Here is a 15,248-nt window from a genome sequence, read left to right on the forward strand (position 1 = left end):
ACGTGGCACCGCGCGACCATGGCGGCGCCAGGCTGCCGCGTCCTGCCGCTGCCGCCGCTGCTGCTGCTGCTGGGCCTGGCGGTGCTCGTGCACCCACCGCCAGCGGCCGCCCAACGGCCGCCACCGGCCGCCACCGCCGCCTTCCGCGCGGGCCACGGCGCCGCTGTGCTGCCTGCTGCCGCTGCTGCGCCGCGCACCCGGTGAGCGTGCGGGCTGGGGCGGGGGCCGGGCTGGGCAGACCTTCGCCTCCTCAGCCACGCCGCCCGCCGTCACGGGGGTCTCGGTTTCTCCTCGTGCCCCGTCCCTTCCCTGCACCAGAGCTGCCCCTTCACGGGTCGCCTGCGTTCTGCGTTGTTCCTTCCCTGAAGGTGCCCACAGGTCCCCCCTTCATGCACCCTGCCGCCCCTCTGAGACATCGGCCAGCGTGCAGGGGAAAGGCCTCGTTTGTCCGCCGGTTTTGGTCTGGTCCTGTGTGGTAGATCCTCCCTAAGGGCTTTCGGCCCTTCTGAAACCGGGAGCGGTTCTGTTCGCCTGTCGCCGAGCAGGTGACGCTCTCGCCCTTTTCGCCTGCCCTTTCCGAGTGCGTCCTTCTGCGTTAATGAGCTGGCCGTGTGAGTTATCCTGAGTAACGTGTCGGTTGTTTCATTGTTCTGATCGCGCATCACCACCTGGGCGTTCCCACCTGGCCGTCAGGATGCATAGGACGGTCACGGTGTTCGCCTGGTGTCCTCTTCTTCATCGCTGCGTGCCGCAGACAAGACTCGCGGTACAAGCTGCCTTGATGAGGTGCCGAGGCGAGGTCCCAGGTGGTGGGAGACCCTTGGGTGGAGCCAGGCAGCCCTGTCCTGTCTGCAGCTCTGCGGCAGGGCAGCAGGCCCCTCCGTCGATGCAGCGCCTGCTGCTCTGCCTTCCCCTCGCACCAGCCCTCTCCCGTCTCTCGAGAGGGCGAACTCACGAAAGGGGAACGGTTTCCATCCCCATAGAGTTGCCCCAGGTGATTTCAGAGAAAAAATCATTTGCGTGAGCGGTTTAAAACCTCCCTGACATAATGATATTGCTTTGTTCTCTCCAGGTACCTTTTGTATGACGTAAATCCTCCCGAAGGGTTCAACCTTCGCAGAGATGTCTACGTTCGCATTGCGTCGCTGCTGAAGACCTTGCTGAAAAGTGAAAATTGGGTGTTAGTTCTGCCTCCTTGGGGACGTCTTTATCACTGGCAGAGTCCTGACATCCTTCAGGTCCGAATCCCCTGGTCTGCGTTTTTTGATCTCTCAAGCCTCAATAAAAACATCCCTGTCATTGAATATGAGCAGTTCATTGCAGGTAAAGTTTATAATAATACAGTCTGCAAATGAGTAAATGTTTGAAGTGTTTCTTTTTCGCAGGTTAGTCCTTAATACTTTGTTTTTTCCCAAAGGGAAGTCAAAAAAAACCAAAACAGCAGGGTTCATAGACTTGAATGTGTGTGTGTGGGGGGGGTTAACCTTAATTCTGATTGGTTTTATTTGTTTGAAAACAACCCTGCTGTTATCTTCCAGTGGAGGGTGGGTAGTTGAAAGAAGGAGGAGAAATAGATATTCTTTCATTTTGCTAAACACAGTGCCGCAATATTTAACCTTGACTATCCTCGTTTAAAATCCTCATAGGCCGTTTCTTTTTAAACCCAGCCAGTTGTCTGTTGTCCACATTATAGAAACATGTAGGTTCAGGAGGGTCATCTAACTTGCCCTCTTGCTCAGAGCAAGGCTAACTTCAAAGACTGAAGATTAAAGCTCAGGACTTTATCCAATTGAATTATTTACAGTCTATTCACGGTCCATCAAGTAATAACAGCTTCAAAATAGGCTTTTTTTCTCTCTTTTTTTTTAATAATCTTTGACTTGATTAAATTCCAAGTGTGAAGAAGTAGTGCTTCATTCTAATGTACCAGCCTGATTAAATTTTAAAATTTTGCAAAATTTTGCTAGTAAAAGTAATTGGAGGCTATCGTACTTTGGAAAGTGGGGAAGGAAACTTGTTGGAGGGAAAGACCCGTTCTTAATCATAAGAGATGTTGTCTGAGCGATACCAATTTCTTTTTTAATATCTTTAATTAAAACTATATCAAATATCCTTGAAGTTTTGTAGTAAAAAGAAATTGCTCTTAGTTTGAAAAGCCAGGTTTAAACTGAAATAAACTTTTCAAATGCCCCTGAAAATCGAAGTGTTCCCAATTACCAATTTTTATTCATATAGAAAGGAAGTGGGATCCATGCTACAGTTTCTGAGTACAAAGTGAGTACAAACCAGTAAGACAAAATCATCCAATTAACCAAAATAACCCAGCCAAAAGTAACCAAAATTACCCCACTCTGTTGACAGCTCACTCGACATTTTGTGTAGCCCTGTGCTCCCCTTGGCTTCCTAGGGACCCCTGAGGAAGCCGGTTAATACCCCTGGTGAAAGCCAAAGATATTTGTGCATAATTTTGACCCTGTTGAAAGAGGGGTAACCTGCGTATCTTTGGTGAAATACAGACAAGACGCTTTTTCTCTGGAGTTCGTTGCCAGTAAAAGCTGTAAAGTGGGTTCTTCAGTTAACGTTCCTTTTTCATCATCAAAGCTGCACATATTCAAATACTTTGCTTAAATCGATTGGCAAAATTAAGTCTAAATGGAGTGCACCTCATGGTAGAAAACAGGTCCCTAAAGATAGCGTGTGGAAGAATATAGACAAAGACAGGCTTCCTTTGTTGTACAAAAGATTCGCTTACCCAACTTTTGTAGTTATGCTTTCATGGTATTTCCATTCTTTTTGACACATTAAATAGCACACAGTTGGATGGAACTAACACGTTGTCACAAACCCTGACCCTGACCCTTTTAGCTTTTATGCCTCACACTGAACATCCTTTTTTTATTGAGAAAATAGGGAGGGGAGAAACTAGTGTAATATTAGAATTGACAGTAGATTTTTAACTGCAAATAATTCTGTTTCGTACCTTTATCCCATGGTTTTCTGTGCTTACAAATGCTTTGCTTTGCTTCCTGTTCAGAGTCAGGCGGGCCCTTTATTGAACAGGTTTATGTCCTACAAGGCTACGCAGAAGGTTGGAAAGAAGGAACATGGGAGGAGAAAATAGATGAAAGGCCTTGCATTGACCAGCTTATGTATTCCAAAGACAAACACGAATACTACAGGTAATATCTTGCAGTCTTTTTAGTCGTCGTCTTTGTTGTATTCGGTGAGAAATTTGCCTCCTCTAACAGAAGGGTCTTGAGTGTTTATTGCAGTGTTGTAAATCTCTGGATGCTTGGGATTAATTTTCTTTGCTTTTAAAACCCTATCAATAACAAAATATTGTATTGGTACTGGAAGATCTAATTCTAGTAAGTCATCATTTAATATAAAATCTGTATAAAGGCGCTGAATGGTTTGTTTACATTATGCATCTTCTTTTGAGGGCATACTGCTGATTCAATCCATTTATATATAAAAACACATTAATTTCAAATGCAGGTGTATGAACCAATGCTTTTTTTGTTCTCTTTCAGGGGATGGTTCTGGGGTTATGAGGAAACACGAGGCCTAAATGTCTCTTGTTTGTCTGTCCAAGGATCTGCCTCTATTGTAGCTCCCATCCTTTTGAAGAACACTTCAGCCCAGTGAGTTACTTTGTATTACTATTTATTATTGTATCGCATGCCCACAAACCCACTGCCAGTTTGGAAGAGCAGGGAGAGCTTACGTGCCTTGTGCCACTGTTACGGTATTTCATCACTGAGTTATTGTAGTCCATTAAAATCATTGCAGAAGGAATTTATCCTCTAAAAAGGACCTAACTGCAAGTTATGTTAAATGCTGCAATACTAATAACAGATGAAATAGCCTTGAGCTCCTTTTTAATCTCACTCAGGTATCTAAATGTACTTGCCACCCTGTGCTTACCTTTCCTTCCTTTACCCTTTCATCCTGTGTCAAGAGGGAATGAACAGAGCAGAGCTGGTGTTTCTCAAGTTCACATCTCAAATTCTGAGAGGCAATGCCTGGTCTTCTTTTACTTCCATCCTCATTGGTGTGAGCTGGGTTTAGAGAAAACAAGTAGCATGTTTCAGCTTTCTGCTCTAAGGTGCAGAGATGCCATTAAGATGATCAGAGGAAGGGACAGCCATCATATGAGAGACATGGAGCATTCTTGCTTTTTCCCGGTAGCAGAATATTTGCAGTCAGCTGTGACACCCAAAGACATATTAGCAAAGCAAAAGCTACTAGGGTACGGAGTGGGGGAACAGGAAGAGGATATAATTGCAAGCTATAAATCCATCAGGGGAATAAATCCATAGGAGGAAGAGAAACCAAGTAAGCTAAAGTGTAGTTTTGCCATGAGAGCGAATACATCCGAAAATATGGCATCAGTACAGTTTATTTGGAAATGAGGTGAAGGTCCTCCTCAGTAGAGCAGTGAGGATCTGCAGTGCGTTCTATCACAAGCAAAGGAAGCAAAATCTTTCTTAGGCCTTTCCTTAGTTGCTTCTCAAATTCTTTTTTGGCCTGCCTTAATGTGTTTTCCATTTAATTTCATAGAGTTTATGAGTCCTTCCTTTTTCTTCATTTGGACAACACTTCCTCATTTTTGTGTAGTTTCCCTTTTTGAAGCTGAATGCAACTGTGATAGGCCTTCTTTTGCCATTGTTGATCCTGTAAGATGTTGAATGTAAGTACATTACAGTTGCTATCACAGATCAGCTCTTTCAGTATGAGATTTTGGTCCATGTCCTGCTGCTACTTCAGACTGTGTCAAGAGCTGCTCCCTGCCCAGTTGGTTCATCACACTGTATTTGACGGTGTCTAAAATTTTAGTCTCTTGGTCACATCCTGCTATGACATTTGCCCAGTCTATGTGGGATAGTTGAAATCATGCTCCACAGCCTCTCGAATTTTCCCATATTGCCATTCTGGCCAGACAATCAGTTGTACAGTCCTAATACTGTATTAGTACTATTCAGGCCTGGTCATTCATAGAAATTCTGTCTTACTGATTGACATGTTTAAACTATTGATCTGATTCACCTTCAAGCTTTGTTACATGTAGTGTTTCACCACCAGCACAGTCTAGTCTATATTCCAGATCATTTGTAGCCTTAGGGACAAGTGTCCAGCTGCTCATCACTGATGACAATCTAAAGGTGATTGATTATGTGCTTCCTCTCATTTTAGCAGAAGAAAATCCAGCCAATGACTTGACTACCCTTCTGCAAAAACATTTCTCTGTGTGTTTGCTTGTATTCAGTGCGCCCAGAATGCAAACTACATCAACACCCCCTGTATTCTCAGCTGCTCAAAACTCTCAAAATCTCCTATGTTTCTCATAGCTTTGACAGTGCAGTTATGCTTCTAGTAAACAATCCTGTACCATGTGTACTGTATGAAAAACACAGGCTGTTTTCATGTCAGTGAAAATTTTTCACTATAAAATTTGTACGTAGCTGCTAACACACTTTTTTATAGCATTTATGTGTTCTTTGCTATTTTACTGTAAGGGACTTTATTCCACACATTCCTTCTCTACTTTTGCTTTTGTGAGAATCGACTCCTGCCTACAAGAGGCTCTCAGGTGGTCTCAGAGTGAGTGTTATCTCACTGGTCACTTCTTCTCTATCCACACCTTTGGATCACTTTTCCCCCCCTTTGGCAATCATATAATATCTCCAATAGCAATTACTGTGAGGACTATATGAGGGATTGTTATTTCTTGTCTATGTTTAATTATCACAGTTAAGTGTAACAGTTATTAAGGAAGAGAGCAGCATTACACAATGACATAGTCCCCTTATCTCTCCAGCAGGCTATGGGTCACAGTTTGCTTTATGCAGAATAGATTGGCGGCAAATCCCTCATTCCCTGTGTCCCTTTTGCAAAGAGATCATAGTCTGTGCTTTATCCTGCCTGCTGTATAAAGAAACATAGTAATGTAAATTCTATTCTTAAGGGAAGTGCACTCAGTTTTACAATTTTTAATAGGTCAGTGATGTTAGACAGAGCTGAAAACCTTCTTCATGACCACTACGGAGGGAAAGATTATTGGAATGTGAGTATTTTCCAGTTAGCTTCTCCAGATTTTCTACTTGGTTTTGATAAAAATTCGATAACTAATACGTGCTTCAGTTTGACTTGTTTTTTTTTCTCTGAGTTGGTAATCTTGAAAGTAACTTGTCTTGTATTTCAGTGGTGCACTCTAAAGATTGTCTTCAGGTTGCTGTGGATTAATGTAACTCAGGAATTTTTCCTAGTGTCTTATCCCCAGAGATTCAGTCCTGCAAAGGGTTGCCTGTGGAAGGACCTCCCCTATGCAACACATCTGCAGTCAAAAGGAACTGCCTTTGTGCAGTTTCATCTCTAGTTGGCCTCAAGTTTAGGCATTTCAAAAGAGTTCCCCAGAGCGTTCAGTTTTGGCTTAATTCTCTCCCCCTTGGCTTTGATGGCAAAATTCCCAGCAGTTTCAATGCAATGCTGAGCACTCTGGAAGATCTCATGCAAGGCTCTATAGTACAGTAATCTCCGTGGAAAAAGACTTAAGTTTTTTATGATGAAGGTAAAGGTTCAGCCATAGGAAAATAAAAATATGATGTAATGGGTTTCATATGAATCAAGTTTCTAAGAGGAAGTAAATCAGCTGATACTATGAAACAAATTACATAGACTTCAGTCTTGTAAGCTATAACATCTGACTATTCACTTGGTATGTGGTATATTTTTCAGAAATGGACAAGACAGTAGTTTGCTAACCATGAATTTTTCATTGAGAGTGGCTTTCCCAAAACGTGACTTATTCATCATTTCTGAGTGTGACTTGTAATCCTGTAAAAATCAGGACATGAACCCATATAGATACATAACACACATTGCTTAATGCTGGTGCTTTAAACACTGTAGAACTAAATTTATCTCGGCAATATTTATAGTCTCCTGGAAAATATTTTTTTTTCTTGTTTTTTAATGTTAATTACCTGTGTGACTTCTAGTTTTGTTGTTTTTTCTTAATATAGTCATACAGACAAAGAAACAGAGAGGAAATCTTAATTTATTGAGCAAAAGACGTACAGCGCAACAGTATCTTCCAAGTACAATAACAAACAAAATCATTAATAAAAATTTCTTTTTCATCTCAAAAGAATATGACATGAAATGCTAAGATTTAAGAAAAAAATGAAAAAAAAAAAACCTTTTCACTTAGGAAGCTGTTTCTCTAACTGGCTGTTTAAAGGTTTGTTAGTGTTTGTCCTTGCAATTTGCATGCAGTGAAACACACACCTCATTGTATGAGTCATAGCAGAAGCCTAAAATGTTAACACATTGTGAAGGTGGAAAGTTTGCAATTCTGTTAGGGCGTCTCTTTAGTGGAGCTTCATATCAGCTCACTACTTATGGCCCTGTTGCTCAAACCATTTGGGTGGGAACCAGGGCTCTGTTTCCCTTATCAAATCTTGAACAGGTTACACAGCTGTCCTTCTCATGGAGTAGGTGAATGTTCAAGGTAGACTCTAGACAACCATGCAAGTCTTTTAAATGTCTTCTGTGATTTGACTTGCATGGTTCTCTTTAATTTTGAACCAACAAACTGACAACTTGAGCTTCTGAAAAAAACATAGTTTTTCTGTAGAGATACAGATCCTCAATTTTCAGTGACTGAAAGAGAAAAATAAGAATGTATCTACTGCCACATCTTGAGAATGGCAGCTAGTGAAAATACATCCAAGAATATTTTAAGAGTTACTCCAAGTGTCTGAGCAGTGCAGGCCTCTCTGCTGTTAGGTATACAAACAGGTTTCCATACACACTAGCAGTTACCAGAGGTCAGTTGAAGCATGTTAACTTGTTATCCAGACTATCTTGTTGACATGTCCAGGCCCTGAAGCTACCTCGGATGTGTGCACAAAACCTACAGTTGTACATTGGGTTCTGAGAGTAGACATATCCCAATTATGTTCCATTAGCAATGTTCTGGGCTCTCTTCACTCTAGACTCGTCTTTTTTGCTGCAGAATCAATCTAAGTGGCTTTCAGGCTAGATGTAGTTTGTGGTGTCCATGGTTACAAACTGAAAGGAGGTTGAAAGCTTTGAAGGAAAAATTCTGCAAATACTTTGAATTTGTAGATACTTTTATTCATCTGGCTAAGCCAGATCTTCATGGCACCAACCACTAGTATGAGCATACAATCATCTGTTGAGTCTTTTGAAATCCTCTTTCTGTTCTCTTTTTTTAAATTTAGTGATATTGCCAAATCTGCCCAATGAAATGTGGGTTAAACCTTGATCAAAATTCTCCATGTGGCCAGCTCAAGTCTCGGCATAATATTACAATGGCCATGCAGAGGGGTGACCTCGCTGAGCAGTTCCAGAGTGTCATTGAGAAGACGGTTTCAAGTTCAGGTGTTTAGAAATAAGAGCTGAGGAAGAGTTCAAATGTGGAGTGTGAATTCTTCTTTTCATTCAGTTCACTTGCCTGGGGTAACTCTCTGGATAACATCTGGAGTTCATTAGAAATAATGCTAACAGATGCCCTCTTCCTTCTAAGAAGTTTTTAAGTTGTAACAAACCAGCTTCCCTTTGCAACCTAGCTCTTTAGTGTCCAAAAATATTTGAAGTTAGTATTGAGCCACATTGCTGTTACCATTGTCACTATTTTCGTCTAGGCTTCTCTGCGTGCTGAAAGGTACTGATTTTGGATTCTTGATGGCTGAACAGCTATGGAGCAGGAAAGACTTCCCAAAATGGCTTAAAGTAACTGTTCAATCCCATGAAGAGCATCAGCGTAGCATGCAGACCACATGAATGCTTCACTATTTCTATAGAAGCATAAAGTTCTCTAAAGACAACTCTGAAAAAGCCAATAATTTTGCATTTGGTTTCATCATTTCTGATGGATGATCTCAAAGAATTAGAAGAAAATAACCAACAAAACAGGCCTCCCCCCACCCAACCCCCCAAACTTAGAATCACTGAAAAATTTAGACTGAAAGGTATCTAGTCAGTCCTGTTTTGAGCAGGAGGTTTCACTCCAGAACTAGATCCAGTGAACTGGACTGTCAGTCTGGACAGAGGAATTTAGAGGTGTTTGACACAGGGGTATAGTTTTTAAAGATATTTACTGTCCTCCCCAGTGCATTGCACTGCCATGAGTTATATAAGCATGCTTCTGCTGCCTCTTGGGTATACCCTCTTCATAAAATCTTGGGTAAGATACCCCATTTCCTTGCTCAACAGCATCGTTTTGAGCTGACATATAAGAAAAAGAAGGGAAAATGTCTCTCCCTCAACTGCAGCATTAGCATTCGGCAGTAGACTGTGTGTACATCCTCTCTTGATATGAATCAAGGGTTGCTAGAGCATTTGGAGATGAAATTAGGAAGCCAGTGTTGATCTCTTAAAAGATCCTAGAAGGGCAAGCTTTGTGTTTCCAGTAAGTATTTAAAGGGGTATAGGTCACCAGGTACCACAGTGATGGATCTTATAGAAGACTAAATCTGATTTGGCATATGGAAAGACAGCTGCTCCCAGCAAAGGTGAAAAAAGGCCAGTAGATTTTAGTTTCTGCCTCTTTGCTAAAGCAAAGCGAAGGTGGAATCAGTGTGGCCGTGCCTTGGGACACCAGCTAATGTCCTGCCAGGCGCCTCTGCTGTGTAATAAACCCAGTCCACTGTGAGCTTCACCGTACTGAGAGAAGAGAGGCCATTGGAAATTGAGGAAAACTATTTTCACTGCACTTTCTCTGGTTCTTATCACTCAATGGAGACAGCAGTCTTTTATAAAATTAAGAATTAGACCAGATTCCTAGGTATCCTTGGTCAGTGGTATAGGTCACATGGGATTTCCTTATTTTAGTTGTATGTGCCTGTTAATAAGAAAGCTATGAGCTAACTGTGTATGAGATGGTAACTGCATCACGAAATCTTTGAAAGAGGTGATTATGCACAGGAGAAGGAAGTAACTTCTTTTTTGTCACTCTCCTATTGAATTTGATTGGAGTGTCAGTGGCTACAGACATGACTTTTTTTTTTTAAGCATTTTTTCTTACAGGTGTTTTACAAGTTAAGTCTTTGCCCAGCTTCCCCCCCCCCCCCCCCCAAGATAAGGCATATTACTGAAGTGTTTAATTTGGTATATTGTGTCCTCTGCTAGATACCTACAGTCCACTTTGTACACCCACATATTGCAGGATCAGCTGAATATACTGGATATAAGTGTTGTTATGATTAAGATTAAACAGCTAAAGCTAAGATGAAATGTTAGGAATTGTTGCGTGCATGCTGCATGGATGTATTGGAAATACCACATCCTAGAAGCTCTGTGTATGTGAAACTATCTCTATTTACTCGTTTTTAGCTCTCTTCCTATTCCTGACTTGGCAACTGCTCTTATTCCAACAGACCCGTCGGAGTATGGTGTTTGCTAAACACCTCCGTGTGGTGGGAGACGAGTTCAGAAACAAATACCTTCAGTCCACAGATGAGGCAGACAGGACTCATTACAATGAGGACTGGACACAGATGAAGGTAAAATTGTAACAGTCTGTGTTTCCCATAACAAATGTAATACCTTTTTTTGGCCTGTTTGTTCTTGGCTGCAGGCTGCAGGGAATGATAGAAGTTACCTATGAATCTAGCTCTGAGAGCTCAGATCATGGTGGGCATGCACATTCCTCCTGTCTCCTCTTCTCGCCACATGACATGAATTGACAGAGTCTGTTGAGGTGTGGCTGACTGGACTGGGTGCCAGGTTTCTGTTCCCCCAGTTCCCCTAAAGGAAACTTATTTTTCTTCTTTTATTCAGCATCATGCAAGGGTGTAAAGTTCAGTTGCAAACTGCCAATTGCAGGTTTGCTCAGGGGAAAAAATTTTTACGTACAAAGATTTTACACCATACTCTGTCTTGAATGATGCAGACCACTCAAGATGAAAATACTGCAATAAATGTCCTGAAATACTGCCATTCATTTCTTTAAAATTACTTTCTGCAGCTAGAGTAATTCAGTGCCTTATGTACATGTTATACGTTCATGTTCCCAGGCTTCAGTACAAATCAATGGTGGCGCCATTGACTTTTGACAATGAATGCAGCAATTACCACTTCATTTTTAAGAATGACTGGAAATTCATGGGCCTCCAAGTTTTAAATTGTATTGATCTTTCTCGCTTAGGTTAAGACAGGCACAGCTCTAGGTGGTCCGTACCTTGGAGTTCATCTCAGAAGGAAAGACTTCATCTGGGGTCACAGAGAAGACGTGCCTACCCTGCAAGGAGCGGTGAAGAAAATCCGCAGCCTCTTGGACATGCATAAACTTGAAAAAGTTTTCCTGGCCACTGATGCTGTTGAGGAGGGTAGGCAGAGGGCAGTCAGTTTAGGACTGATAACTTTCTGACAATGAGTGCAGCAATTACCACTTCATTTTCATGAATGACTGGAAATTCATGTTCCTGCACCCCTGAACAGGGAATTGGATGGGATTGGGCAGCCTTTTCCCTCCAACCTGGATGGGAGGTACCCAGGCATTAGTTTGGTGTTTCCCGTAAGCAGTTTGACAGCCTCTCTGATGGGAGATTGGGAACTGGATAAGCAATGTGGTCTTTCTGCCTACTCCTCCTTCTCTTTTTTACATCCCACCTTTTCCCTTTGTGTTTTGTAGACTCACTGATGAATCAGTGGAAGGGGCCCTCTGACGTCTCCTATCCAGCCTCCCCCTAGAAGCAGGACTATCCCCAACACCAGCTCAGGGCATCCCCAGTTGTGTCTAGCCAAGGCTTTTGGAAACCCCCAAGGATGGGGTTCTCCTTCTGGGACCTGTCCCAGGGCTACCATCCCCTCCTGGTAGTATCTAGGGATTATGTTTCAATACATGGCGTATTATACCCTGCAGATATAATATCTGCAAGAATAACCCTGCAGGGTTGGACTGTGTGATAACTAATCCAAGTTTGCTGTCATTGAAGGCCTCTTGATATATCACTGCTGTAGGATTAGACAGCAAAACTGGTGGTGATATCAGTTCTACCATTTGCAGGTTTCGCCACCCTGTCAGAACTGCCTCCCTTGGCAATATGTCTCTGCCTCCATGAGTCCTGCTCCTGCCTAAAATACTCTGATATTTGGCAAAATGTTCTACAGTTCAACTCTCAACTAGTCTGTGATTCTGTAGTTCATTGGTAGATTTTGGTTTTCCATGCTTTGTAACTGTTCACCCAGGGTTCCTTTAAGCACGTATATTTTCTCACAGCAGTGAATTGTGCTTTCTAACATAAAATTGAGCTGGGTACCTTGTGTCTTTCCCTTATTCAGAGGTCGAATTGCTCAAGAAACTGCTGCCTGAGATGGTGAGGTTTGAACCCACTTGGGAGGAGCTAGAACTCTACAAAGACGGAGGGATGGCTGTGATTGACCAGTGGATCTGTGCACATGCAAGGTAGTGAATTTGGCTTTTCTTTGTGGAGCCAAATTTTACAGTCACAAACCTGAATATTGTCTTTGACCCAGATACAGTTGACTACAAGTCATTCATTAGAATTCACTGGACTGAGATCAGTTACTTATACTCTAAAAATTAGCCCTCTTCACCAACCAGTTCTGATCTCTTCACAGGTATTTTATAGGCACCTCAGTTTCAACATTTTCCTTCCGGATCCATGAGGAAAGGGAGATTTTGGGATTTGATCCAAAAACAACTTACAACCGATTTTGTGGTGAGAAAGAGAAAAACTGTGAGCAGCCAACTCACTGGAAAATTGTATACTAATATGCAAAGAAATCCAAGGACTTCAGTACTGGTGAGCGCAAAAGAATAAAGAAAGACTACAGGGAAATATATCCGTTTGATCAAACTACAACTCAATCCTCTACCCTTTTCTGAGTGTTTATCTGACATTTGGATTTTGAAGCACAAGCAATATTCATTTTCTTAGCCAGCTACTGATGGGACCAAAGAAAACGAAGTCACCCTAGGATTCACTCGTCGGCATAACTAGGATTACAGGACAATACTAGGCACTACAATCGAGAACTGAAAAGCCAAACTTTGTCCTAAAACCGAGCAACAAATTAAGTAAATCAAGGTTTTCCTTTGAAGTTGTGGAGAAGAGGAAAAGAGTTTAACTTTTATAACTGTAACACAGCTGTGGTCTGTACAGCATTTCTGTCTTTACCTGGTTATTTTTTGTTCAGGTCAGCACTTGCCTCTCTATTCACAAAAAGTGTGGTTTGGTTTTGGACCCTGCACTATGTAAGCTGCAGACTGTGCATAAACTCTGCAATTCCTTGGGGAAATCTTCTATTTTCAGACAGTAATCTGTGAACATTCAAACTGTCCAATGCAATCAGTGCTCAATAAAAAAAAGAGGAGGTGATATTTCTACAGGAGCACGGAGCTCTTCTAATAATAGTCTTAGTGGGACAGGCCATGCTGAGAGAGGCACAAAGACTGGGTTTGCAGGGTGGTGAAAGAAAGCTTGTGTTTCCTCTTATGTTTTATCTTAATATAAGAAGCTTTTCCCTATCTTCCTCCCAGGGATCCATTCAGTTGGACTGATGCAAATGTCAATATTCCTTTTGGGTTATTTTGCCACTCAGTTAAGTGAGTTCTTGACAATGATGCTTGGCTAGAAAACATGCTCAAAGGCCTTTCAAGTTACCATGTCAGTGAAACTGATCATCCCAGTAAATCAGCAAATGAATTTTCCACATTTATGTTTTTACTTTTAATAAGGAAGCAAACTGAGGAAAATGACAGATAACACAGGTCTTTGGGCCCCGAAATAATGTATTTAAGCATAGCAGATGCTCCGTGTCCCGTTGCAGTCCCTGATGGAGTCAGCTGGTCAGTGGTATGTGGGAAGAGCACTGTGCAGGCGAGTTCTACACTACCAGCAGAAGGGAAAGTGCAGTTCCTATTAGAGAAAGGTTTTGTAAATACCAGATCTAGCTCTTACAGTCTCTTGCTATTCAGAATTGGCCCCTGGGCAGTATTTGGCTCCATTTGGTGCTTCAGATGGGTCTTTTGCCCTGCTAACCTATGTGGCTCTGTTACCCATGAGAAACTTTTTCAGGAGTGAGCTAGGAGAGATATTTCAAGCAGACGTGTGAAGCAGATATTTCTCCTTAAGATCAGTTTTACCAGAATACCTTCCTGTTAGGGGTCCCTTTACTTGCTTTTTCCTCTTGGCTTGAGTAGGACTATGAATAACCCACCTGCACTGTGCACTGTATGTTTCATAGATGCTCCCAGACAATGAGGTTGTTTCCTCCTGTGCAACTGCAGCAAAAGCTGTGAAGACGCCTCAGACAGTGAATAGTATCAGCTCTCCTGTTCTTACCAGCTGCTTATTGTATCTCTGTAGAGCAGACGAGTCTCTCTGGTGGCGAAGTGGAGAGCCCAGCGTTTCAAAGCAGTGCCTTTTCCCACCAAGTCAGATGTTCTCATTTAGCCTGTGCGCCATGTAAAGTGATGGTGGCATTTTACATATAATGTATACCTCAGTTCATTAAGAAAATAAAAAGCTTTGTAGCATTTTATGTGGCTTGTCCATGCTTCTTTTTGTTTTGTTACCGTGCATTTTGCTGTCTCATAATCTGAATCTCTTACATCCGTTTCCAATATAGGAGAAACTGAGATAATCTTAACACCTGCATGCTCCAGCAAGGCTTTTTCCATCGTCTGTCCCACAATGTGCTGCATTAGCTACCATGTAGCCAGCAGTCAAGATGTTGACAAACAGGAGAGTGTCCAGAGGAGGGTCACTAAGATGATCAGAGACTGGAACACATGGCATATAAGGAGGGGATGAAGGAGTTGAGGTTTTTTCACCCTAGAGAAAATGAAAGGGGGATATGATTGTTGTCTTCCACTACCTAAAAGGGGTTGCAGAGCCAGACCTTTCTGAGAGGTACGCAGCAAAAGGACAAGAAGCCACAGGCACAAGCTGCAAGGGAACTTCTGTTTTGCACATAAACTAAAATCTCTTGCCCCCGAGCATGGTGCAGCCCTGGGAAGAGGCCCAGAGGGGAGTGGTGGGCCTTTTGACTGTGCTGTTTCTGCCACACTGCAATAGCCAAAGGGCCACCTTATGCATCAGAGGACAAGCTCACATGCAATTAGACTTCAGAGAAATAACATCCACCTTGCTGGCTCGAATAGGAAACAGCGATTAGAGGGAAAAGAGTGGGGTGACAGCAGGGTGACATGGTCACAGGTTTGATTTAAATTTTTTTTTTTTACCTCTCTC

The 15,248-nt window shown here is 42.3% G+C and overlaps 1 protein-coding gene across 1 annotated transcript; it reads left to right on the forward strand.

The window, feature by feature from the left end:
• The first annotated feature begins 18 nt into the window (after positions 1 to 18).
• POFUT2 (protein O-fucosyltransferase 2) lies at positions 19 to 14,538 on the forward strand. The gene is made up of 9 exons (XM_013955671.2): positions 19 to 200; positions 1,073 to 1,323; positions 3,035 to 3,179; positions 3,534 to 3,644; positions 6,001 to 6,067; positions 10,407 to 10,532; positions 11,177 to 11,357; positions 12,313 to 12,436; positions 12,613 to 14,538. Exons 1-9 carry the CDS (start codon positions 19 to 21, stop codon positions 12,764 to 12,766), a joined length of 1,341 nt encoding a protein of 446 aa, XP_013811125.2. The 3' UTR covers positions 12,767 to 14,538.
• Positions 14,539 to 15,248: the final 710 nt, after the last annotated feature.

The sequence above is a fragment of the Apteryx mantelli genome, chromosome 6 (assembly GCF_036417845.1).
Source record: "Apteryx mantelli isolate bAptMan1 chromosome 6, bAptMan1.hap1, whole genome shotgun sequence".
Classification (NCBI taxonomy): Eukaryota; Metazoa; Chordata; class Aves; order Apterygiformes; family Apterygidae; genus Apteryx; species Apteryx mantelli.